This window comes from Cyanistes caeruleus, chromosome 1 (assembly GCF_971803275.1).
Source record: "Cyanistes caeruleus chromosome 1, bCyaCae1.hap1.1, whole genome shotgun sequence".
NCBI lineage: Eukaryota > Metazoa > Chordata > Aves > Passeriformes > Paridae > Cyanistes > Cyanistes caeruleus.
The window spans coordinates 97036041-97061982 of NC_141701.1; the positions used below are offsets into that span (position 1 = coordinate 97036041).

Sequence of the window (25942 nt, forward strand, 5' to 3'; positions counted from 1 at the left end):
CATCACTGCAAAGCTAGCCAGAGCTCTGGTGCAGTGCAGCCTCATAGATGTTCATGAGTTAAGTTTGCATATGGTATGCTGCATTTTTTCCAATAAATTAAAGCCAGAGTTCTGAAAGCAATGGTCAAGTAAGTGATCTGATGATTTATCTAGATACAGACAAACAAGAACTTAATTAGACAAAAAGGGCCAATAACACAACTGAAAATACACAGTGCCATGTACGGTCCTTTTTCACTGAGATACAAAAGTTAAATATTTAAAAGTCCCTTGTGCAAAGTAATCTCCTCTTCTGAAATGACAGAGTTTGACACATTATATTTAATAATACGGAGGCCTACTTTTAAATAATTCAGCTGTTCTCCAGGTACCTTGTTTTCTGTTCTGAAACAGCTGAACTCCAAAAGGTTAAGGCACTTTCAGGACAAAATTCCTATTGCTGCTTTGCACTTTAGTCTGAATGGTTCATGTCATTGGCAAAATGTCAGGCACTCATGAAAGCTGCTCACTCACCCTCCCCTGCTACAGCTGGACGTGGGAGAGAAAACTTTAATAAAGGGCTCATGAATTGAGATAAGGACCAGGAGAACACTCCAGTGGCAAAATACAGATTAAATCTCAGAAACTAGAGATACAAAGTAAGTTTATTGCTAGCAAAATCAGAGGAAGATAATGATAAGTAAAATAAGTCTTAAAAACACCTTCTAATTCAGGGCAAAAAAAGGAGACCAAGAGCTTGTGACGCAGTTACTTTTATACCTCATGGCTCCTCCCAAAGTCTGCCTGCTGACAGGAGTCCATTGGCCCAGTCCAACCTTCCACTGCAGCCCTTTGGTGGAGACTTTTCACCCTCTGATTGGAGAATCTCTCTGGAGGATCCAGTGTCTTTGGTGTTCCCCTGCTGACTGCCTGTCCCATGTGAGACATGAAATGGTTGCCAGGCAAAGTCTCCCCAGAGACAAGGCTTTCTCCCATCTTCTCCTAGCTGCCACCTGCAAATGGCAAGACTGCAGTCCCTTCCCCAGATGCCTCTGACAACCAGTGTTGAGACAGAAATCAAAATTAATTTGGCCCCGCATAGTTACCATTTTTATTTTTCCTTTGATGCCAGAATTACGGAAGATTAAAGTTATATTCTGTTTCAAAATCTTGAATGTGGGAAGGAACAATCCCAGGCACCAGCACATGCTGGGATTGACTGAACACTGGAAAGCATCTTGGCAGAGATACAGAGTCCTGTTGATCTCAGGCTGACCATGCATTATCTTTCTTTCTCAGGAATGAGAGCTACACTCAATTAAGTAATAAAAATCTATCACAGGCAGTTTTTTGTGATAGTACTGGAAAGTATTACAGTGGTGCAGTTATCCTCCATAAAAAGATCAGATATCCAATCTACATATGTGATTAAATGCTCCTGAAATCCAGCTTAGAAAAATCATGAGTGATCACTTGGAGAACCTTAGGTGTACACATAATAATAAATCATAATCCAGAAGTACAAAAGCATATTGTTAAAACAGTGACCTTTAAAACACTTTATCATTTCAAAGGATTTCAAAGTATTACAGTCTAGAATCTAATGCAAATCCTTATTCACACTGGGTAGATTATTTCCTCTGAATAATGCCAGGAGTCTCTGAAGAACCTTTTAAAGGACAGATTCTGGAACATGGTGCCTTAGCAGTTGTATCTCAGTACAGAGGCTTATTTCAAGACTGATAAAACATCTTCAGTTCTCTCTCCAAATTTTAATTAAATTATTTTCAGAATGTCTTTCTTAGGTAGTGCCAAATACTTAAATGCACCACATCTCAGTATAAATACATTTCTTTTTCACTTCGAAGCCAACTAATTAGCAGAGTAATTAATAAAAAACAGCTGTCTATAAAATTAGCTGTCTGAACTCTATATTGGACTCCAGTGACAGAACCAAATTATGAAACATAACTTTCATCCAAAAATAATCTTTAAATAATAATCAGTATTTTGCTTACTACAGTCTACAGACTTTTACCAGAGCTGCTCTCGAGATTGTATATTATGGTACTCTTGAATGGTTTACACTAGTTTCATGATTTTTTCTGCAATTATTCCAAGAAAATATAGTCTGCTAGATTGTTTCTCATTCTAAATTAAATTAGTGATACGTGGCATCATATTTTCTACTATGTGACATACTTTGGTTGGTTTGGACTCCCTTGTGACTTCTAAAGTTTTCAAATAATGGAAATCACAAGAGCAAGTGGCACTTAGTTTCTTTCATAGGTATACTTCTTGTATGTGCCAGCATACATGCCCTACAAATAAAATAGCATAGACACTGCACAGATGCAATTTCTGTTTCACCAACATACAATAACTTATATTTGAAAACTGCAGCACTTGGTATTTTTTAATTTGAAAATACATATTTAAGAAGTTAATAGAATTCAGTTGTGTTAACTACAAATAAAGGTTTGGAACTTGTACATGAAGTATTTACCTCTGTGCACTATGAACAAACATTGCACAGCACACACTACCTGCATTAACATTGCACTATGGTGCATTGACAGAAAACATGCCAGTGGCTGGGAATTCCAGCAGACAGGAGCCAACTTATTCCAAGCAAATTAAATTCTCCTTTCCCCTCTTACACAGACTTATCACAGGTGAGCAAAGGTTCTTTTAATCTACCTGCTCTTCACACTCATATTCGCAGAGAAGTAGGTCTTTCCTAAAAGTTAACAAATTAGAAGAATAGACTATGTAAGTATATATACATATATATACATATACATAGTATATACACATATATACATATACATATACACACATACATGAAAAGATCTCTATCCATTTTCTCCCTGGGCAGATTTACAGTACAACATAATCCCTTTTTTTATACTAAGTAATATTGCATGTCCAGTGCCAAAATACACTTTTGATAGAAGAGGTAGACAAACTAAGGTCCTAAAACAAAATTATTTTATTTTTGGAAGATAAGAGGGAAGAAGACTATATCAGTGAAATACCTTCATTAAGAAGCAAGCTTCCTGAAACTGTAGGTTGCACTGTGTCAGCTCATCTATATTTTTCACATTGTAAAAATCCCATCCTTTCTACTCTTCTCTAGTCCTCAATATGCAAATAATTTACCCTCTCAATTTATGTATGCATATAATAGAATGAGGAATTCTTTCTATGCTTGATATTATGCAGACACACAAAAAACTAGACATTTCTGTCTTTGAGTACCAGAGATAGGATTTTAAGCACTATGCAGTGACCATACAAAATACTGTTCAGCACTGAAAAGTTATGTTATGCTTCCTTTAGTGCTTGATATTGTTTCTTCAAGCAGCCCAAGGTTTTGTTTGAAGGAACTGCATGAATACCAAAGATGATCCTTCAAATCAGATATTCAGACTGCTGCTTATAATGTAACTTATACTAACAACTCTACTTCAGTTATTATCCATCACCAATGTTCCACTGAGAAAGTGAACTCGCAGCCTATCAAGCTTCCTCTGTCACCATATGTTATGACTACTCGGACAAGGGATCTGATGGTGCAAGAACTGAAACGTGCCATACATGATAAATATTAGATAATTATTGGAATATATCCATGCAAATTCTCCTGCTTGCCTATAATTCCTCACAACAGCATTGGTTGCCCTTCCAAATCAGTGTCTTGGGGATGGTTTATGTTCTCATCCCATTTTGGGGGTCTTTGATCTCTTCTGTCTCGTACCCAAAACTCTTGCTTCCAAGAGTCCTGCTGGGACACCAGGATTGGTTGCCTCTGAGGGATTTGTAAAGTAAACCCTTTTTCAATCCCTTTCCATGGTAAAAGCCATAGTGAAGCCACCATGTGTCATCATGGAATTCACACTGGAGCGCCCCCTGCCGGCGCGGGGGAATCATCGCACCCGCCCTGCCTGGCCGGGAGCCACCAGCGCCCCCTGCCGGCTGTGCCCGGAACTGCACCGGAGGGGAAAGTGCCTGCGGCCCAGAGAAGGCGTCACTGGGCTTGTGCTGCTGCTCCTTCTGCTGCCCTTGTGCCTGTTTGTCTGCCTTGTTATACAGATATATTCTGGTAAAGAACTGTTATTCCTTTCCCTTTATCTTTGCCTGAAAGCCCTTTCATTTCACAGCTATAATAATTTGGAGGGAAGGGGGGTCATATTTCCCATTCCAAGGGGGGCTCCTGCCTTCCTTAGCAGACACCTGTCTTTTAAACCAAGATAAGCAGTCAAGTTTCTGACTCAGCTGTAGAGAATTTATTTGTAATTTTCAAATTTTTTTCCTAGGGTCTACATGAGAGATGGCAGGTAAGTTTTCTGGAGAAACACTGTGAATGTAATAGTTGTACCAGTTGCCAATTACATGCAAATTATGTAATATACTACAGGTTACTAATAATTTATCCACTGGAAAAAAAAAAACAAAACAAAAAACAAGACCCCAACAATACTTTATCATCAGAAATCAACATTACTATGGATGAGTAAAAGAAAGTATAACCATGCTGGCAAACTTAAATATACAGGAGCCTGGAAAACTCAAAAAGCTTTTCTAAGAGGAAAATTTAATATGTCCTACACATTAACATCAATCAATTTTATAGATTATTCAAAAAACTCTTCACATAATATTTCCTCTAAAAGCAGATGGACAAAGCCTCATAAATCTTGAGAGTTTATGTGCCCTTTCTCTAGCACAAGTTTTGAGATTCAAGATAAGCTCTGGGTAAGTATGTGAAAACTTATCCAGACATCCAGCTTATTGAAGCTTATTCATTGTTAGTTGTCTCATCAAGCCCTCACTTAAAGAATCAATAAGAGCACAGGATACAGAAACAACTGCTTCTTGAGTACCAGCTGTGTCAGCGACTTGTTCCTACCATTGAGCAGTTTTGATGCAAAGGCTCTGGATATCTGTCCTGGGGTGATTCATAATGTTATTGTATTCCATATCTATCTGCATCCAGAAATTGTTGCTGTATCTTTAAGGCCATGCAGCAGCAGGGGCTTACTCTCTGCAGGCATTTTTAAAATCTCTGCAATCAGGACTTCTGCGGTTCTTCACGGCATAGTATTTGCTTCACTGGCTGCTTAGTCTTTGTTCAGACTAAGCCTTTTCTTTTTTTTCGGGTTCTTTTTTCAGTTTTTAGGGGGGTCTTTTTCCCCTTTTCTATGGCTCTGAAAGCCTTAATAGTGTTTGAGCTGCCTTAAGGGCAAATTCTACAGCTGCCTGTCGGAAGCTGTGGGCATTGCACTGGCAGTAGTGGAGTGGAGCACCCCATGCTGGCCCCAGTGTCTGTCAGCAGTGTCCAGCTGAGAAGAGACAAGTGGCTCCAGCTCAGCCTCTCTGCCTGGCCCTGCCTGCCCTGCTGTGTGTTGCTGTGGGGAGGAGGTTGACTCCAGATGAGCCGTCAGGCATTCATCTGCTGCTGGAACTGCTCCGTGAGGCTCCTGCCTTCCCGTGAGGGGTCTGACACCATCCTTTGTCCTACCCACCCAAGGCCATCCCGCCAGGCCTGGTAGTGGGAACAGGTATTTCCGGCATTTCTGGTCTCTTTGTTCCAGTGCAGCTGTGGGATTTGATATCTAGCAGTTTGATATTTAGCAATTATTTACCTTTTATCCCCCCTGCCTGTTGGTGTTCTGCTTATTAATAAACCATTTTTTTTTCCACTTTCATTTATTAGTATTAGCTCCTTGTTGGTGGAAAGGGATTGTTGGAACCTTTTAAAAGAAACAGCCTCATTCCAGAGTATTCTCCTTTAATTGTCTCAAACCAAGACAGTATCACAAGGCAAATCTCTTGACTGTATTGAAATTATTTCCTTTGGTTTTGGTATTTCTGTAGTTGAGATGAACTGCAAAAAAATACAGTTACATGTTTTAGATAAACTGATCTCTTACATGAGAAAGAAAATACATGTAAATATCGAATTAATCTTGGATGATGGTAATGTGCAGGAATGCAGAACATATACTTATGGTTTTTAACCCCTCTGATATCTGATAATTCTTCTTCATTTCACTTATCAAAAAAATGTGTCAGTAGATAGCAAGAAAGTCTCTTCCAAATGATGCAACCACACAAAAGTAAGGGAAGGGGAAATGTTTCATACAGTCCACATTAGTAGAGACTAGTTATGTTAAGTCTATGAACAGCTAAATAACAGGTGCTCCTCCAAAGGCAATGCGAAAGCTCATGTTCAACTTGAGACAGATGGAAGGTTCTATTGGGTTTCCAAGTTCAAGCCACAATGATGAGCTCACAAGTTCACTGAAGACTCATAAAAAGTTTAGTTTTTAAAATTCAGACTCTGTATGAAGACTGAGTTCTGAAGTTGCACAACTGACCCAGAGATCTTTCATGAATGTGCAATTTCATCTCGAATTTTATGAGGCTTTTTGCATATTTCTTTTCTATCCTGCTTTGGACTGCTTTAGACGTAGGAAAATATCTTGTTCTCTATCTCTTGTGCTCTGCTTTTAGAGTAATTCAAGAGGTGAAAATAAAAAATATAAAGGAATGTGTATAGTCAAACTGAGTTTTAAAATTTCGGAGTTCAGATCATGTTTGGGGTGAGAGCAAGGATGAGAGTTCATGTGCAGTGCAAGCAATCTACCCATCACTATCTCAGCACTTACATAATTTGTTTTCTGTTTTACTAAACTGTTTTCTTTAAAGCAGTTCTCACACAGACTTTCATGGGGAATGGCTGACACCTGTAGATAATATAAGGTCCATTAAGAATCTTAAATTATGATCAGACAAGTGAAACTACACTTTCTAATCTCCAGAATTTTCCTGCATATTATTTACCGTTTGTTTCATGTTTAGTGCTGAGTAACTTTACCAAAAAGAATCAAAACAGGCAAGGGAACTGTTGGAGAAATTTAATGGTACTCCTTGAAGGAATTTACACACACATTTGTGCTGAAATATAAAATTTCAATGAACATTGCATTGAGCAGAGTCCTACTGCAATACGCAGTTCTACACAGTCTGCAAAGATGTGTCACAACTATATTTCCTATACACGTTTGCACCAGCACCAATCCAGAGTGCAGTTGTATGGGACAAGTCAGCCCAGCCCTAGATTCATCCCCCACCCCAATGCTGTTGCCCAAAGGTGGCTGTAGGCTTGGGCCCTGAATGCTCAGATTCCAAGATGATCTACAAGACAGTTCACAGGGGACAGCTTCACTCTCTGGCAAGGGGTCAGTTATGCCTATGGCATTCCTGCTTTAACGCCTTGCAACTGGGCCTCCTTGCTCTCCCTCTATTTGAAATCATTCTTCTGTCACAAATTACCACAGCTGAGCAGTTACAAAGAGAATTTCTTTGTAAGAAGTAAATGCTAACTGAAGTATTATCCTGAACTGAACATAATGTACACTTACTTCTAGACTGAAATCCATTTCTCCCTCTCTCTATCTCCCATTCTTTCCCTATTTCCCCAGTTTCCATCCTCCAATGCCTCTAACCTAACAGGAATTTGCACTCACTTGCAAGTGTTTTACTTCTACCCATTTTCCACAAACAGGAGGTGGAAAAGTAAGTGAGCAAGCCTCACTTTTGGTTGCCTGCATTCCACAAAAGGGGTTAAGCTAATGTGCTTCGTATGGTTTTTTTCCCAGGAGAGTGTTCAAGTACTGAGAATAACACAGCTAAAAATTTCACACATCTCTCGGTCTGACTGCTGTGGATCAAGTGCTACAATGTTCAATTCATGCCCAGACAGGTGCTGAGTGGTGGCAGGTTTTTAGGCCACAGAAATGTTTTCCTTGGCACCTAGCCCCACATTCCTAATTCCATCCAGCATGCTTTCATTTGGGACAGAACAATAACACATTGCACCAAGAGGCCAGCCAGTTAGCCATGAAAGGCTGGCATTTACTAGAAAAACAAAACAGCTTCATCACATAATCCTACTCCTAGATCCAGAACGGGGGGCAGGGGTTAGAAATCTTCTAGCTGCATTTTGTTGTCTAGATTTTTCTGACTAGAGAGCTGGCTCATTTGGCTCATTTGTCTTTGCAACAGGTATCTGGTAGAGGATAATCAGTGCTGTTTCCTTCCATCAGTACATGAACTCAGCAACATCAAGTCTGTCAAAGCACGATGACAAAGCAACATTCACTGTCGTGAGCCTGCCAAATACTAGCCAGATGTTGGAAAGGGCCTAACTTGTAGGGTTGCCCACTTTCTGTTGTGAAGGCAGTGAGCACATTCAAAATAGGCTATTAGCAATTATCCAATTATTGGATTCACCAGAATGAATGTTGTCCTTTAGCTAGGTCCATGTATATTAATCTTACATGTGCTTAGAGTTGTGCTGTAAAAAAAAATATATGCTATAGTCCACAGCTGGAAAAGACAGTTTAATCACTGTCAGAGTCATGATTAAACAATCACAAAATATGTAAGGTAGGAAGGAATCACAGTGGGTCATCTAGTCCAACGTCCCTACTCAGGTAGAGTAGTAGTTCCAATTCTGTGCTGTTGCCACAGCTGACAGCATGCATTAAGAAATTAAGCCTGACTACTTTAATTGTATGCCAGGGTGCAAAAAACAGCATTAAGTTTTAACAACTCAGACACTTCCAAAAAAGAACACTTCAAAGTTTTAGAAAACTCATTCACAGCAACTTTCTAGTGACAGAAAAGCAATTAGAGTTGATGATGTTTCTCAATCATGTACAGCAGCATTTTAATTGACAAATTAAATTAAAATGCTAAAGAACAAACTGCATTGTAACCTGTTATCTGTAATCTACATTAAGAAACATAGTAAAAGTGTGGGGAGGAAATGCAAAAGGTCTTCTGTGTTTAGCATGATTAGAGAAGCACTGAGGAATGAAATTAAGACTTGAATTATGTCTTGAAAATCTATAAAACTGAAGAATGTGAACTGGTACTATTCTCTCTTAGACTTACATCAAAAAGGAATAAAAAGCACAATGCTGCCTCTCACTGGACAAGCAATATTGATTTTACACTATAGAGTAAGTTACAGTAGTGACCCAAAACTTCCTCTGTTGCCTTTCATTCCCCGCCATTTTAGTACTGATATTTGCTAAAACCTTTCAAAGCCTGCATGTTTCATTCTTTTTTTTTTTTTCAAACTAGTGGCAGCACCACTCCAGCTTGTTACTGCAGTGTAACTGCTTCTTCTTGACATGCCTTTCATGTAGACTTAATCTATTGAATTCTTTGCTTCAGTTTTACAAAATATAAATATAAATAAACCAGTGCCTTCTAAGTATTGCAAAAGCAATTGTCTGACAAACAAGCATAGCATAACTGACTGGCAATTGAAGTAACAGGCTGAATACACTCCACACATAGGAGTCTTTAGCAACACAAGCATCAATATAAATGCCAGCTTCCCTTTCTTCCATCCTCATTCCGCCTCCCAAAAGAGAATCTGATCAAATATGGACTAGAAAATATAAATGTCCCATAAGTGTACTGAGCCCATGTGAGAGACTGGAAAGATTGATGTCTTAAGACACTTTGAGATTCAAGTGTAGGGGGGAAGGGGCAGGTGAGGTCCTGCCCTGGGTGAGGCTATTACCTGGCCTCTACACCCCCAGCCCCAGAGCCTGTATCCCAGCCTGGCACTGGCTGCCAGTCCCTGGCACATCACAGGCAATGCTCCACACCTGACTCTGGTGCCCCTAACCCAGCTTCTGAAGTGGCCAAATGGCCAGCACTCCCACCTGGGGGAAGGACCCAAGAAGGCCAAAGGGGTATTTAAGGCTGAACATGTGGTTAGCACATCTTGACCCTATCTCCTCTCAGAATTTCTATTAGCTGAACACCACTGGAACCATGAGTAATTGTATTTGGGGATTTTTATATTTTTTTCTGTCTTTCTTTCTTCTTCTTTTAATTCCCTCTTCCTGGATTTTTTGAGTAACTTAAAATCAAATGGGCTTTGTGTTTGCTAAGTTGAATGGGCAAAGTTAATGCTTTGAGAAACATTTTATGTTGATTGAATGTAGCACTAAACTTTATACCAAACTTTCCTTGATTTTCTGTAGTTGCTGGTAAAGCTTTTCTTGTTTTGGCTTCTTGGGAATATCTTGTATTTCTTTAGTGGGTCTAACTCAGAGTATATGAACAACTGCAAACTCTTGTAAAAGTCCCATCAGGTGAGTTTTTTGGGGCCTTTTAGCCCATAACAAGTTTCTGCAGCTAACTATGAAGCCAGGAAATGTTTCTGAAATGTTGGCTGAACAACCTAATCCTGAATTGAGCCATTTTATTTTTGCCTTGTACACAATTAGTATCCATGTTAGTCCTCTCTGTAGCAAATGCCCTTCTCCATGGTCATGCTAATAGAGAAAAAAAGAACTTGGTGAGCAGCCCTGAAGTATTGTCTGCTTAATACAACACAACTTACTTCTCTTCATTTAAAAGGCCTTTTAGAAGAGGAACAGAGAGCATACATGAATGAAGGAGTCCTTAGGACATTATAGAGAATCACAGAATCATTTAGTGTAAATGAGACCTATAAGATCCTCAAGTCCAACCATTAATTTAGTACTGCCAAGTCCAACACTAAATCATGTTCCTAAGTACCATATCTACACTTATTTTAATTACCTCTAGGAATGGTGTCTCAACCACTTCCCTGATCAATTTGTTCCAGTTGTTGATAACCTCTTAGATGAAGAAATTTTCCTAATGCCCATTCTGAAATTCCCCTGGAGAAACTTGAAGCCATTTTTTTTTGTCCTGTCACTTGATACCTGGGAGAAGACACAGACTCCCACCTGTCTGCAACCTCCTTTCAGCCAGGTGTAGAGAGCAATAAGGTCTGCCCTGAAACTCCTCCAAGCTAAACAACCCCAATCTCCCTCAGGCACTCCTCATAACACTTGTGCTCCAAACCCTTCACCAGCTCCACTGCCCTTCTCTGGAGACCCTACAGCACTTCAGTGTCTTTCTTGTAGTGATGGATCCAGAATTGAACACCAGATTCGAGGTGCATCCTCACCAATGCCAGGTAGAGGGGTACAATCACTGCCTTGGTCCTGCTGGCCACACTACTGCTGACATAGGCCAGGATGTGGCCACTGGCTTTGGATACCTGGGCATACGCTGATGCACATTCAGCTGCTGTCAACCAGCACCCCCAAGTCATTTTCTGATGGGCCATTTTCCAACCACTCTGCCCTAAGTCTGTAGTGCTTGTTGTGATCCACGTGCAGGACCTGAATGTTTTCCTCTACTTAGTTCACGCCTTTCTTCATATACTATACACTACATACACTTTACACAACTTAGTTTTCAGCTTGGTCAGGTATATTGTAAAAATACATGTCCAAATCATAGAATTTACACCCAAATTTCACATTTTCTAATTTGCAATCAAAGATGTGAGACTGCTTTTATCCAGAAAACCGTGACTTAATATGAAGCCACTTTTCATATTAACTAAAAAAATACAAATCAATGTCATGGTGTGGTGGTGAACAGCTGGCCTGCAGGCCTCACAATTACAGGTAAGTGTAATTATAACTTATCAAGTCTATGCCATTAGGGAAAAGAGGTAAACGTCCCTAGGAGGAAGGCACAGAGAAGCTGGGGGATTTGAATTCAAACAGCAGATGCCAGCTAACCCCTGAAAAGCACAGACACAAGCAGCCATTGGCCAGTGAGCTGGGTGGTAACCAAATTCAGACAAGTGTAGGACCACACAGATTTTTGAATGCCATATATAAGGAAGCAGCACTTAATAAAATTTGCTATTGCTACATGAACTTTGTGTGTCATGTTGTGTCTGTCCCAACTGTGACATCACAGCACTCCAGGTGATTTTTAACCACTAAGAGCCAGAAAAAGCTTTGGGTCAGAAAGTCCTTGCAAGCAGCCCAAAGGACCACAGAAGAGTTAAAAACAGCCAAAAGAAATGGGAAGGTTAGCTGATAGAGTTTTTAAGACATTCACCAAGACCAAATGGTTGGATTTAAGGCTCAAAATGCAAACAAATTATTTTCTATTGAAAAAACAAAGCTTTGAAGAAAACTTTATATACACATGTGGGTTTTATTATGTCTTTTATGATTCAATATGTCATTCTGAGATTCCACTACCGGCAGGACTCATAATACGGACTATGTCAGGATTTCAACAGCCTAACTAGCTGTTAACTTCTCCATTTGAGAAGCCATTCTCCATATGACTTCTCTCAAACTTTTCTTCCAGAAACAGAAATGAACTGCACTCTGCCTTACACATAGTTTCCATTAAACAGCTTTGTTAAATCCTGGAAGAATATCAAAATTTTAAGACTAGTTCTTCCAGCCTCCTGAACTCAAGGCAGCCGATTTCTCTGTCTGATTTTGCTAAGTCAGTATTAAAAGGGAAAAAAAATATCTGTATTATTCTTTCCCTGAAAGCACTAATTCTGCAATGAAATGTCAGTGCCTGGAGATTAAGTGATAGGAAGACACCAGACAATTTTTATATGTTGGTAGAAAAAGCCCCATTTTCTCTTTATCCCTCCTCAACCCAAAATGGGCAGTGAATGGTCTAAAAATTACAAGCACAACAGCAGAGGCTGCTGAGCAGGATTGGTTCTTCTTTTTTGCAAAAACCTTTGAGTCTTCAATTGTGTTCTCTACTTAAGCAGAAAAAAAAAAAAAAAGAAACTGTAGAGTGTTTTCACAAAAGGTAATTGCATCAAATGTTTATGTTATGACAAAATAGCGTTCTTTGATGAAAGTTCATTTTGCCAGAAATGTTTCTATTGGCTCAATATGAATTGGTATTGGCAGTAAGATAAAAAAAAAACACAATAAATTATTTTTCTTCAGGAACAAACAAGAAGCAGGGCAGAACTTCACTATCTCAATCTCTCAGTTATAAAATTTACTTCTCAGGGTTTCTTCAGGGAACTGTAACTAATAGAGGAAGTAAATAATCCATTTAATTCCAGATATGCACAATTTGCATATTATCCAAATGAAGACGTTATCATTTTACCATTTATGTCCCAAATACTTACATTTGTAAGACTTTGGTCTCACAGGCACATACAATTCTCACAAAAGTGAATAAATTATGAAATTTGTGTTACTGAATAGGTTAAAAAACGTCAGTCAGCATTTGCAGTTACCTCCTTAAGTCTTGAAAAATCTTGTTTTCTTTCAGTGTTGGAATATACTATGATTTAACCCCAATGTGTAAAAGTACCCTGTTTGCAAAACCTGTCCTCCCTTAAAACAAAAGATAACTATTCAGTCCTGATGATCAGATTGTATGTGCACACATCATTTTAAAAGACAAATATGTAAGGCAATAGAATAGTATTTCATAAAAAATTATTTTTCATTTCAACATGAAATAAACAGAGTCACACCTGATACTTTATTACATAACTAAGTTTACTCAGGTTCCAGTGAAAAATTACAGATACCCTGAGAGGCTCTCTAATAATTCCGTATTTATTTCAATGTACATGTAAGGAAAGACAGAGGGATCACCCCACATAAGGAAAAGAGGTATAAGGACTACCAAATAATTTAGGAAAATACATTTTTTCAGAATTTAATAAAATTTACATTAGAATAAGGACAAATTAACTCAAATTTGACATCCTTACATTTTTCCAGAGCTATTTTGTATTCATTTAATTGCAACTAAGAAATGAAGTCTTCCTACTGAAAAGTAGCAAGGCTACATCACTTACAACAGTTTCCTGAATAAAATGCAGGTTTTTACCCCCAAAGATATCTGCAAGCTCAAACATCAATATGTCCTCATAAAGTTCCTAGATTTTGTGGAAAAAATGTCGACAATTCTATCACTCATAATCAGGTAGCATGAGACCTTGTATGTGACTACTTTTGCAGCAGGACATGCACTATCTACCTGTTAGCAAGCAGAATACAAATCAGGAGTTTCTTTTCTGCTAATGCTTTACAATGAACTAAGCACAGAAAAGAGTTAAATTCAATTGTAAAGGAACTTTGTCAAGTATTCCCAAAGGAGATCGATTAATGTATGTGAGGTCTGCCTCTCGGTCTCTTCAGCAGCCACTGCTGCATCTCAGTTGTGATCCCTTGAATGTTCCCATGCATTCTCCTGGCTGTAGTTAGTTGCCTAATTGAGGAGCCTCAACCCACTGCACCTTGTATACAGAGCCTCAAGGAGAAGGAAAAGTTACAAATGTTTTCCTGTTGCTCTGAAATTATTCTCTTTCTGGCATATGCAGTTTGAAGTTCTAGTCTTTGTGACAAGGAGGACCTTGCTAAATCTCTACCACTAGCAAACACACCCTGTTGAAATTACAATGTGTAGTTATTTCCAATAGTAAACACAAGAATGAAGTGAACATAACTGAAGGCACAGAGTTGAGTAATGGGAAACTAAATCATCATGGAAACTAATCCACTATTATTTAATTGATTTGTACTTGCCAATTACCTTGGGAAAGATATCTAAAGAGAGTTAATAATATAAAAATCTATGTGCTCCTATAATGGTATTTTCAAATAATCCGTCCTTCAACGGATTATGTATATTATTTCCACTGAAATTACGTGAACCTTGTTTGGTATTTCTGAATCTCATAAATGACTATCTAGTGCATACCACTTTCGAAAATATGAGCACAGAGTCTGAATACCCCTTTGGCTCCTTAAATCAACACCTGCTTAATTAATCCTCTACTCAGCCTTTACTTCCGTACTAAAAAAGTACAACAAATCCAAGTATCTTTAGGATTGTATAAAGAAACTACCACCAAAGAAGCCTCCCTGAAGATGCCTGACTGGAACTTTGGACTGTAAGTCGAAATACTGAAATAGATAAAGAAAAAACTCATTCTTCAATCACCTGAAACAAACAAGTAAACAAGAACAAGAATGTGAGCAAAACCCAGCAGCTGTGCAGAGAATCATCTTTGGCTCGCTCCAGGGTAGGGGAGGCCATAGCCCACAGACCCATTTGCTGGGAGCAGGTTTGTACAGATTCTCCCCCTAGCTGAGGTGGGGGAGGAAGTTTCAGTGTGCTGTAACCTCTGCTCAGGGGCAGTGAACCCATCCTCCCTTACCCAAACTGGCTGTGGAACCCCCAACCCTGGGAAGGCCACATCCATGGGACATTCAGGTGAGAGGCAGCTGAGGGGTGCCTCAATCCATCAAAGGCCCCCCCAGAGTGCCCCCCAGAGTCATTCCTGAGGCCTTGCACCTCAGGACTGCACGTGATGCAACAAACCCAGAGTTGGTTGTAAGAGACAATGAGAAATCCCCTCCCAGGGAGGAGCCTGGATTTTCCTACCTGGCCTGAGTGTATATCAATCCATTGAATTCTATATTTTTCAGAGGGACCTTCACCACCAACAAGACCAGTTAGAGTGGATTGGCAGAACATCGTTGGGATCCATGGAATGGTGATATTTTCCTTCTTCTGTCCCTATTCCTGTATTTGTTCCCCCCCCCCCCCCCCCCCATTTCCTATTTCTCTCTCTGTCTCACTCTCTCCCACATTTTACTTTGAAATAAAATCCATACTGTTGTCACTGGCATATGGTCTCATTTGCACCTTAACTCAGGCAGGGGCGTTTCGAAAAACTTTAGTAATCAGATCTTGACATGACAGGGGAAGAGTGACAGGGGTTAGGTACTTTTCAATCACTAATAAAGCTCAATGGGCTAAGAAGGCAAAATGACAACAGATTGGAAAAGTAACCATGTATATACACTGTTGTGCTCTGCTTACAAAGCTGGAGGAAAAAAAGGGTGAGAGACACTGGGAGTTAGACTCTGTTTCCAGGTAACTGCTATGTGTGGTGAAGTCTTAACTTCCAAGCAAAGGCTAAATGTCTGCTTATAGATGGGAAGTACTAAATTAATGTTTTTGTTCTGCTTTTGCACACAGCTTTTGCTTTACCTATTAAGATATCTAATCTCAAGCCATGAGTTTTCCTACTTTTATACTCCCACTGTGGAGGAGTGAGTGAGTGGCTGTCTGAGGCTCAACTGTGTGTCAGGGTTAGCCCACAACAGCTGGGCTAGCAATGAGGTGCTCTTGCAGTCCTGAAACAATTTACAGTGTCTCTAGTCTGGATGTTCTAGGACTACACTACCTTGTATAAGTGTAAATGTGCTTAACAAGAGAAGCAAAACTATGAAGATGTAGATTTGCTCAGTCTCACATGCTTAACACATTTTGATGCTTAATTTTCATGCTTAAGCCTCATTCCAAAGGTTTAAATCTGGGCCTAGAGCTATCAATAATGTAAAAAAAGGCTTAACTGAGGCATGCCAAGAAAAAACAAAAAGTAAAAAATTTACACTATTTCTTTTACTGTATGGTAGTAGAGACAGGTATTTATTTTTAGGGCCATAAATCAGCTTTCATGGTCACTGACCTCCCTAAAAATAAGCATACTAACATCCACCTGTGAATAGCTCATCTTTGTTTCTATTCTTTTCAAATATTCAAGGCAGAGAGGACCATGTGGAACCAGTACATAAACATTAATAACAAACTACCAAAGAGAATAATTGTAAATTTAAAAGATAAGGATAAACTCTTTCTTCTCCATCTGTTAGTTATTCTACAGGAAGGTTAAATCCTATTTCCTACCAGATAACTCAAATTTAAATAGTCTCACAGTAATTTATTCCCCTCCCAAACATACAGTATACATGGTCTGAGTGAGAAGTCTCTTGGCAGCAATGACATTCTGTGAAATTCCAACACAGAGCAAGGCTTTCCATGTATGACTTAAGGCATCATTTTAGTGCATTTCATTTTTGTGCATTTTGTGCAGTACAACAAATCCTAATAGATTAGGATTTTAATCTCGAATTTAGACTCCAATACTGGTTCAGGCTAAAGCAGCATTTTTGTCTTTTGGTCCAAAAGTCCTGCTCACTTTCTAAGAAATTTTATGTTGTCTAAGGTTTTTGTAGTCACATGCCATTAACATAACTTTACTACTCACTTCACCCTAATATAAGTGAAATGTCCAAAGACAGGCAAAATAGAAACAGAAGCCAGTAAAGATCCTGTATAATTTTTCTTTTATTCTATGTGTATCTTCTATAATTTTTAAAGAAACCTGTGTACACTAATACAATACAATAATCTCTTTCTGCTTCCATCCTACCTGCTGGCTGATAGATACCACACTCCTAATCTGTGGGTTAGAATGAACAAGTCAGACAAGATTTATCAATTTTTTCCTTGATAAAACTCTACAGGGTTTGACTTAGGAGTATGTGCAAGATGTTGGCAGCAGGAGGGCTGAAATGATGGATACTGTGCTGGCTTGGGCCAGTTACAGCAAGCTCCAGGGAGACCCATCGCAGACCAGAGAAGACTCTACCAGTAAAGTCTGAGATGCATTTGTGAAAATGTATGTATGAAAAGACAGAAAATATCAGAGAGAGAAAGGACCTGAAACAAGAACCAAACAAACCCCCCCACCGCCCCAAAAAAAAAAACCAAACCAAAACAAAACCCGAAAAACAACACAACCAAAAAAAAAAAAACAAGGTGGGGGGAGAAACGAAACAGAGTATCAGGGTCAGAGAAAGAGGAGAGGAAGGAGGAGATGCTCCAGGTTCCAGAGAAGATACTTCCTGCAGTCCATGGAGGACCTGCACCAGTGCAGATAGTCACTGCCATCTATGGACAGCCCCGTGCTGGAGCAATGGATATTACTGAGGGAACTGCAGCCAGTGTAGAACTCATACCACAGTATATTTTCTTGGCAGGAACTGCAGCCTAAAAGAACCCTCTCACTGTTGCAGGGGTGAAGTGTGAGGAGGAGGGAGTAACAGCTGTTAGAGAGTGACTGCAGCACACCATTTCCCATCTGCCTGCACCACTTGAAGGGTGGGGAGGGGGTCTAGCAGGAAGCTAGAGTGAAGGAGTGATACTGTGTCTGAGAAAGGGGTAAGGAAGGCCGCTATTATAAAGTTTATTTCCCACTACTCCAACTAGTGATTATGTTTTTAATTGGCAATTAAGTTATTTTCCCCACAATAAGCCTTTTTTGCCAACAAAACTGACTGGTAAGCAATCTCCCTGTCTGTATACATACCCTCAAGCTTTCTCATTCCTTCTCTTTTTGTTTTCTGCCCCAGCCTCAGGGAAAGACGGGGGGGTGAGCACACAGCTGGCTGGGATTTTGCCTGTTAGCTGAGGCTAAGCCACAATATGAAGTCATAAAAATGTTTGGTTTCACTTAGGTGTTTGCAAAATATTTCTTCAGCTCTTAGTAAGAGGAAATCATACTGGGCTACCCTGCACATCAAAACTTCAGTCCTTGTCATCATCATAGTCACTCTTCTGAAATATAATAACTAAATAAATAAATAGATAGATACTGTTACCAAACAAGTTCTATTTCTTTAAAAAGGGCCCTATTCAGCAGTGGAGAAAAATGTTAGGACTTAATCAACAAGGAGGGTGATTTATTTCATGAAATAAACAGCAGTGAACAAGCAAGCTCTGGGTGATATCCAGGTGTTAGAAAAACATTTAGGGTCTGTCATGCTTCAGTGCTCTGAAACCTGGGAGAGGAAATTAACACATCCTGCAAATGAAATTTATTGTTGAGACCTGGACACCAAGGATGCAGAATTTATAAACCACAAGGACAAGTTACAGAAACCAGACATGAAGAAGAAACTAAGACAATTACTGGGATTCTCGCTATCTGGGAAAAAGTTAATAATAAGTCAGCAAATGTGGGCTAATCGTCATGAGAAGCAAGAAATCAATTACCAATAGATGTAACTTGTTAGCCAATAAACACTAATTCTTTTATTTGCTAAAATTTATAAATAGTTAAAAGCTTTGATATCTGATTTATGTGATTTGTGGAGGGATCCCCATATAGCTCAACACTGAATAAAGTTGATTTTCTAAGCTAGCAAACTAGTTAGAGAGTTTATTTCCTGGTTTTCAGTGGTCATAGCTGAAATGAAACCAGCCTGAACATGAATGTATGTTCATTCACACATGAATGAACATCGATGTATGCACTGGATGAGGCTAATGTTGAAGAAGCTTTCTTGTCTGAGCATCCAGGAGCCGCTCTGGCTGTCACACTTGCACCACCTAAGACTCTTACCACTGGGACCGAAGCCCCATCACAACATGTGGCTCCAGTGAGTCAATGGGTCACCTGCTTGACTCCCTACACATTCCATTAATAGGGATGGAATGGCTCAGCCCCAGGTTTCCTGGAGCAATCACAGATGTCTGGTTCCCTTAAGTTATGACTGAGCCTTTCATCGTGGTGCAGCGGCACAACAACAGCTTGTGCTGGTGCTGCCTGAGAGGGACCCCAAAGAAAGGAGTCCCTGGGCTTTTGTTTCCTTACAGTCTGTGCACCTGCTCCAATGGTGATTTGGGGAGTGGAATCTTCTCATCCTTCATTTGTTGCCCTAGAGTCCCTGAGCAACAGACCAGCCTGCCCCCTAAGTCCCCATATCCTCAGCTGTGCAAAGGCTGGTGCCAGGTCATGGCTCGTTGCTGGGGGCTCCAGCCATTTCCCCCCACCCAGGGCACAACCTGCAACTTGCCCTGCAGCTGCTCACTGAGCTGCCTGCACTGGCTGTAGTCCTCAACCACATGCACATGCAACGGGTCACAATCTCAGACAGAAGAACTACTAGCTAAAACAACAGAAAGATGCTTTTCCCCTCTCTCAGTTCATCAGCTTAAAATCTAATACCTTCCCCACTAAGATGTGTAAAACTTTTAAAATTATTTTACCCAAACACTCTGCAATTCTACTCTTTTTTGTTCTTATTTTTTTTTCATAGCATCACAGTCTTTGACTGCATTAGGAAGCAGTACAGCACAATAAACACAGTTTTGTACAGCACAGCACCGAGTGCTGAGGACTTCATGTCCACAACACATGTGGTTGGGGGCTTTATTTTGGAGTAGCTTTAGTCTGACCACCTAGACTGACCACCTGTTAATGATTAAAGTGCATTAGGTGTACTTTTGGAGCACGTTTTCTGATATCACTTGAGGGGGCAGGGGGATGGAACAGGACGGAAGGAGGAAAAAAGTAGTTCCTGCACTCCAAAACTGTTTCAGGATATGAACCAAAATATTTTAGGTAGTAGCAATTGGGAGATAAAGTGTTTTCTTGATGCAGCTTTAAACACTACTATGTGTGTTATTTATTCAAAGAAAGTAAAAAGAATTTCCAGAAAAAAAAATCCTGCAGCAAACTAAGAATGTTGTTCCAATTCTATTTCTTCATATGCAATTCCACCAAAGTTAACTTTTTAAATAGATAAGGCATGGTAAAAAATCCTATTATTTTGCATGCCACATTATATTTGATGCTTAAAGTTACAAAGCCCAGTGTAGCTTGTAGATTGGATCCCTCATATTTCCTGGCATATCCAAGCTCTCCATTAAAATAGGTATGTAGTTATTTGAGTGACATGATGTCCAAGAAGAACTATTTTTCTACAATAAGTAATTGAAGAAATTACTGTAATATAATGCTGATTATTTAAATAATTATTATATATCTTAATAGAGATACAAGTTTCTATTCCTTCTATAACTGGGTACTACTGATTTCATCAAATATTTTCTAACCACAGTCTTTCAGGCAAAGAACAAATAAATACTTATATTATGCAGCAAGATGAAATAATGGACATTCTGTACTCAAAGTAAAGGCAACACTTAGTAGCATGGCTATTTCTTCTTTCTTTAAAGGTTACCACTTCATTGGTCACAGAAGATTAGTATGGTCATTGTACACCAAAATGTACTACAGTATCCATCATTTGCATGTGTCAACAGATGTGTTACACAAAAGCCTGCTAAGGTAATTATTCTGTTTTCAAAAATATCTTACCTTGGAGTCACTAGCAGGCCTGGGAACCATAGCTTTAAACAAATGTGAACTACATTTGTGAAGTTGAAAAAACAAATTGATTTATTTTTGGCTTTTGCAACATCGCCACCAAGTAAAATTTAGCATCTGTAAATGGCCTCTGTGTCCAAGTGAATGGACTCAAGTCTTAACTTGAGGGGAGCTTTATAGCTGGCCCCTCTCCAGAGTCTGAGGCTTCAGGCTACATTCCTAGGATTTGCTGTGCAGGGACTCTTTTTTGCTGTGACTAGGTAGTTCTCTGTTAAAACTCATGGCAGAAAATCAATGTCCTTTTCATATTACTTGCTGTGTTTTCTTAACCTCTCAGAGCTCAAAACCCAGAGAGGCCGTATTTCATTCCAGCTATATATCATACTGGCAATTTCCTGTTGATTAACAAATATGCTACTAATGTTTACTAGTGGTCCTATCCTAATCCTCATGTGCATTCACTACTTCCTGACTGGCAGAGATAGCAGTGTGATCTGTCCAGGGAGTAGACAAGACATGTGTTCCTGGGTCAGCTAACTTGGCAACTGAGAGACATAAATACAAGATAAAAATATCATCATGTTGGGAAAACACTAAGAAAAATGTTTTAACACCTTCTTTAGGAACTAGTAGTAGAAGAGAAAAGATGAGGGTAGGGGAACTGTGATCCTTTCTTCTTTTTCTTCCTCTGGTCTTTGAGTAGAAAATGAGATGGCAACAACAGATTCACTAAGATGGTGGTGGTGGTACCACATCTATATTTTATCCTCCAAAATGACACAAATGTGTGACTCAACCCTCTGAACAATAAGCTGTATTACTATTAATGCTGCTGGCATCAACAATAATTAACAAATTATTGTTAATCTGCAACAAATTACTGTTAATACCATTAACAAACTACTGGCAATGCTGCTTGATACTTGGTTAGGAAAATGCAGACTTGGAAAGTTTTAGGACCCAATCCTAATTCTTTACAAATGCTCCATGCCTTAGTCTTAGTCTAGGGGAGTGAGTTAGACATGATCCTAGAAATCCCAGTTCCCAGAAGTTTTTGCTCCAGCAATCCCAGTTCCCAGTATTTCAACCAAGGTGGCAACCATAAACACTCGTCTTTCTAAGCACCCATGCACTATTACCTAGAATCTAAAGATCACTGAAGAATTGAGGGTTTATTTGTGGTTTAATCCCAGCTAGAATCTGTGTACCATGCAGCTGCTCACACACTCCCTGATGAAAACCAAATGGGGAGGAGAATTGAAGGGAATAAAAAGTAAACCTCATGGGCTGAGATAAGAACAGTCGAAGAACAAGATCAACAAGAACCAGGAGGAGGAGGAGAAGGAGGAGGAAAAGGAAGAGGAGAAGAATGCACAGTACATCTGCCTAAATTACTTGTGGAATTAGAAATACGAAGCCATAAAGCAACTTTTAAACCTTTAAAACTAACTAAAAGCATGAATGAATGGCAGAGTTCAAAAAAACAAAAAAAAACAAAAAAAAAAAACCAAAAACATTCAGGCCATGATTCAGGATGGCTTCCTGGAATTATAAGGGAAACAGAACTAAAATACTGACAGCTTCTTTTCCAATAAAAGGTTAATAGAAAATCAAAATCTGAAACATATAGTACACAACTATCATTTGCCACTCAGAATAGCAATTTTTATTTTTAAAGACACTTTTCAATGCTAGAATAGGAATTTTTATTTTTAAAGACACTTTTCAATGCTAGAATAGGAATTTCAGGTATTTTCTGTTGTTCTAATTATTTTGCCTTCCCCAAATCAGTAAGACATGGATTTGGGTTGCTGTACTATGAAAATAGCTAAAGGGAGAACAGATTGTTACCCCCAATGGTTTTGTGAGGCCTTTGTAATCAAGTGTTCAATAAGGCCACAAGAGACAGAAATTCTCAAAGACCATTTTCCTTTGACTCACTGTTTTATTCTGCTGTGCCTAGCTGCTGTAGTGCAGCTTGCCAATAAATGAAGTACAGTCACTTTTCCTAATTTCCTGGTTATTACTGAATGGAGAAGGGAGGTGCACATGGTGCAGTTTCCAGGCCAGAGCATAAAGACCTCCTTCTTCACTTTCTGTATTAGAAGTACAGACTTGTGGGTCAGCCTCCAGAAGATTGTCACTATTTATTCCATTTAGCCACATATCCTTTACTTCCCCAATGCATGAATTAAAGTAGGAACTGACCAGGTCTCTTGATTACTTTCTAATACAACAATTCCCCGTCTATAACAAGTTAGCTACATCTAGATACCCAGAAGCAAATGCTGAAGTATATTGCAGTGTGCTGTCCCATGTGAAAATCTGTTATTAATTTGAGATTATTTGAATCAAGCAGATGGAGCTCAAGGACATCCATATTCTTTAACTACAAATGAAACATATTACTCAAACATTCCTATTCTTCTAAAAGTATTCCTAGAAAACATAGCTTCCCACATATCCTAGAAGCACATATTGTAGACCCTTCCTAGCTCAATCATAGCAGTTCATTCATGCTGTTGCAGTCCTTTTTCCTGCTGTCTGCACTTACAGTAAAAATGAATGGGTTTTAAATTTAAAAAGGATAAAAACAGTTGTGAGGCAGCTGGGTGCCCTTTAGCAAGCACAATTACTTCTTCCATCCTCAAAACATTAGGTTTTGCCAGAAGCACAGCCAATAGCGGGTCAATGACATATAGTGCTTCTGTTTCTTACACCATCAGGCCTTCACCTAATTTCTCCAGCACCACCTGGCTGGGGTAAAAGAAATAATAGTCTTTCTATAGGAGAAGATAAGGGTTTGAAAAACAAAGGAAGTAGATACAAAATAATATTTTCAAAGCTGTTGCCAGGTGACCATTCATCAAAGAAGCCTTGCTCAAACCACATCAGAATTACCTAATTGCTGTGAATCACTACCATGCCAGTCCCCCTGCCTTTTCTTGCTACAATGCTTCCCATTGTTTTTGTCAGACTGAATTAGAGTCAGAATGGGAGATGCTTCTTGTGAAAATTCCTTAATTTCAAAGTCCAGTAATATGCAGCATAGTAATTTGTATCTTATTTTAAATCGGTAAATAAGGCAGGTAATAGTTTTTGGAACCTTTCTCTTCATTTTTCTACAGTCTGGCAGTGGAAAAGTCCCTTTAAGATTCATTATGAATGAGGGACACCTACTGGACAAAATTCACCATTAAAAAATCCATGTTTCCCAGAGTTCCACAACCTGTTTGCTCCAGAAAACGGCACTTAAAACCAACCACAGCTTCCTTTAAAAAAAAGGGGGCAGGGAGGAAAGAAAAGTCAAGCAAGACATTGGTTTTGCTTTCAAAGTCCTCAGTCAAATCAAAATGAAGTTTGTACTGAAAACAAGTGAGCTATCAGAAAATTAATCTCATTTTCCTGTTTGGAGAAGTAGTCAACAGAGAAGTGAGCAAAGACAGGAATTACTTTTCATGGAGGTGTTCAAAGTACTCAAATACACTTTCATTTCATTTTTAGACTTACTGTATTCAAAGCTCACTTTCAAAGAGAAAGCAGTTTCATCTCCAGTTGATTTCCAGTTCATGTTGGTGTGGGGTTGTAAGACCCCACCAAGTTATAAGACTTGGTTGACAAGATTTTTGACAAGGCTTACAATTGTTCATGTACTCTGAGTTAGATACACTGTAGAAATACTGACAAGATATTCCCAAGAGTTCAAAATAACAAAAAAGGGCTTTACCGGCAACTTTAGAAAATCAAGGAAACTTTGGCAAAATATTTAGTGCAGTACTCAATTAATATAAAAGACGTCTCAAAGCATTAAATTAGCCCATTCAAGTTAGCAAAGTTCAAGCCTGTTCAATTACAAGTTACTCAAGAATTCCAAGAGAGAATTGAAGAAGAAGAGAGAACAGAAAAGATACAGAAAAGTACACATATAGCTACCAGGTCCTGGTTTCCCATGATGATAGAAACTCCAAAAGGAGGTAGGGCCCAGATAAAGTGATGGTCTCGTGTTTGGCCTTAAATACCCCTTGGCCTTCCTGGACCCTTCCCCACGTGGGAATTCTGGTCACTTAGAAGTTGGGTTAAGAGAGTGTGGGGCATTGCCTCTGGTGTTCCATGATTGGCAGCCAGTGCCAGGCTGGGATATAGGGTCTAGGGGTGGGGGTGTAGGGGGCAGATAGGGCATCCCTTCTCCCACACATATGCATGCCAAAATGTCTCAACACATCAATCTTTCCAGGCTCTCACATAAGGTTGGAAGGCATATCTGGAGGTCACCTAGTGAAATTCATGTCCTGCCCAAAGCAGGTTTTTCAGAGCCCTGTTCTAATGAGTTATGATCATTACATCCTGACAAACGACTATGGTGTTTCACAACCATCATGGTGCATTTTTTTTTTCTAACTGGAATTTTCCATGTTGCAGCTTGTATTTACTGCTTCTTGTACTATCAACACACACCCTTGAGAATAACCTGTCTTTGTATCTTCTTTGCCAGGTGGGTGTGGACACCAGTAAGATCTGTCTTTAGCCTTTTCTTCCTAGAGCTGAAGGGATTCTGATATCTTGAGCTCTTATCTTAGACCCTTTTACCATATACTGGCAGCCATCCACTTGGACTTGCTCCAGTTTTTCCCTGCCTGTCTTTTGACCTGAGTTTGTGCACAGCACCCTACATACAATCTCACAAGTATCACAGAGATAAAACCACTTCCCTCAGTCAAGAGCACATTACTGACTTACATTCAATGTGTGTTTCACCAGTATTCCCAATTCTGCTAAGCCTCTTTCCAGCGGTCTGGCTTGTACTAGTGCATAGGATTATTCCATCCCACAGGATTTTGCACCTTCCTTTATTGGACAAACTCAAATCTGTCTTACCTGTCTCTGCTGCACATAAAAAGTAGTGACCTTATTGACAGGGACCAAGGTGGATTTTATTTATGCCTCAACATACATTACACATGAGGTGAAAGATTCCTAGAAAGCCTGTGCTGGCATCCCTACCCCTGGAGAGGCTTCAGCTGGCAGCCAGTCAGGGCAGAGAAAGCCTCCACAATGGGG

At 39.4% G+C, this 25942-nt stretch overlaps 1 protein-coding gene across 1 annotated transcript in view; it reads right to left on the reverse strand.

The window, feature by feature from the left end:
* Positions 1 to 626: 626 nt before the first annotated feature.
* The window catches only part of TNS3 (tensin 3), a 251975-nt gene continuing 226659 nt past the window's right edge, over positions 627 to 25942 (reverse strand). Inside the window, exon 32 of the mRNA XM_086843893.1 lies at positions 627 to 2719. Within this exon, the coding sequence (XP_086700019.1) occupies positions 2671 to 2719 (49 nt within the window). The 3' untranslated portion in view covers positions 627 to 2670. The remainder of the gene's footprint in view (positions 2720 to 25942) is intronic.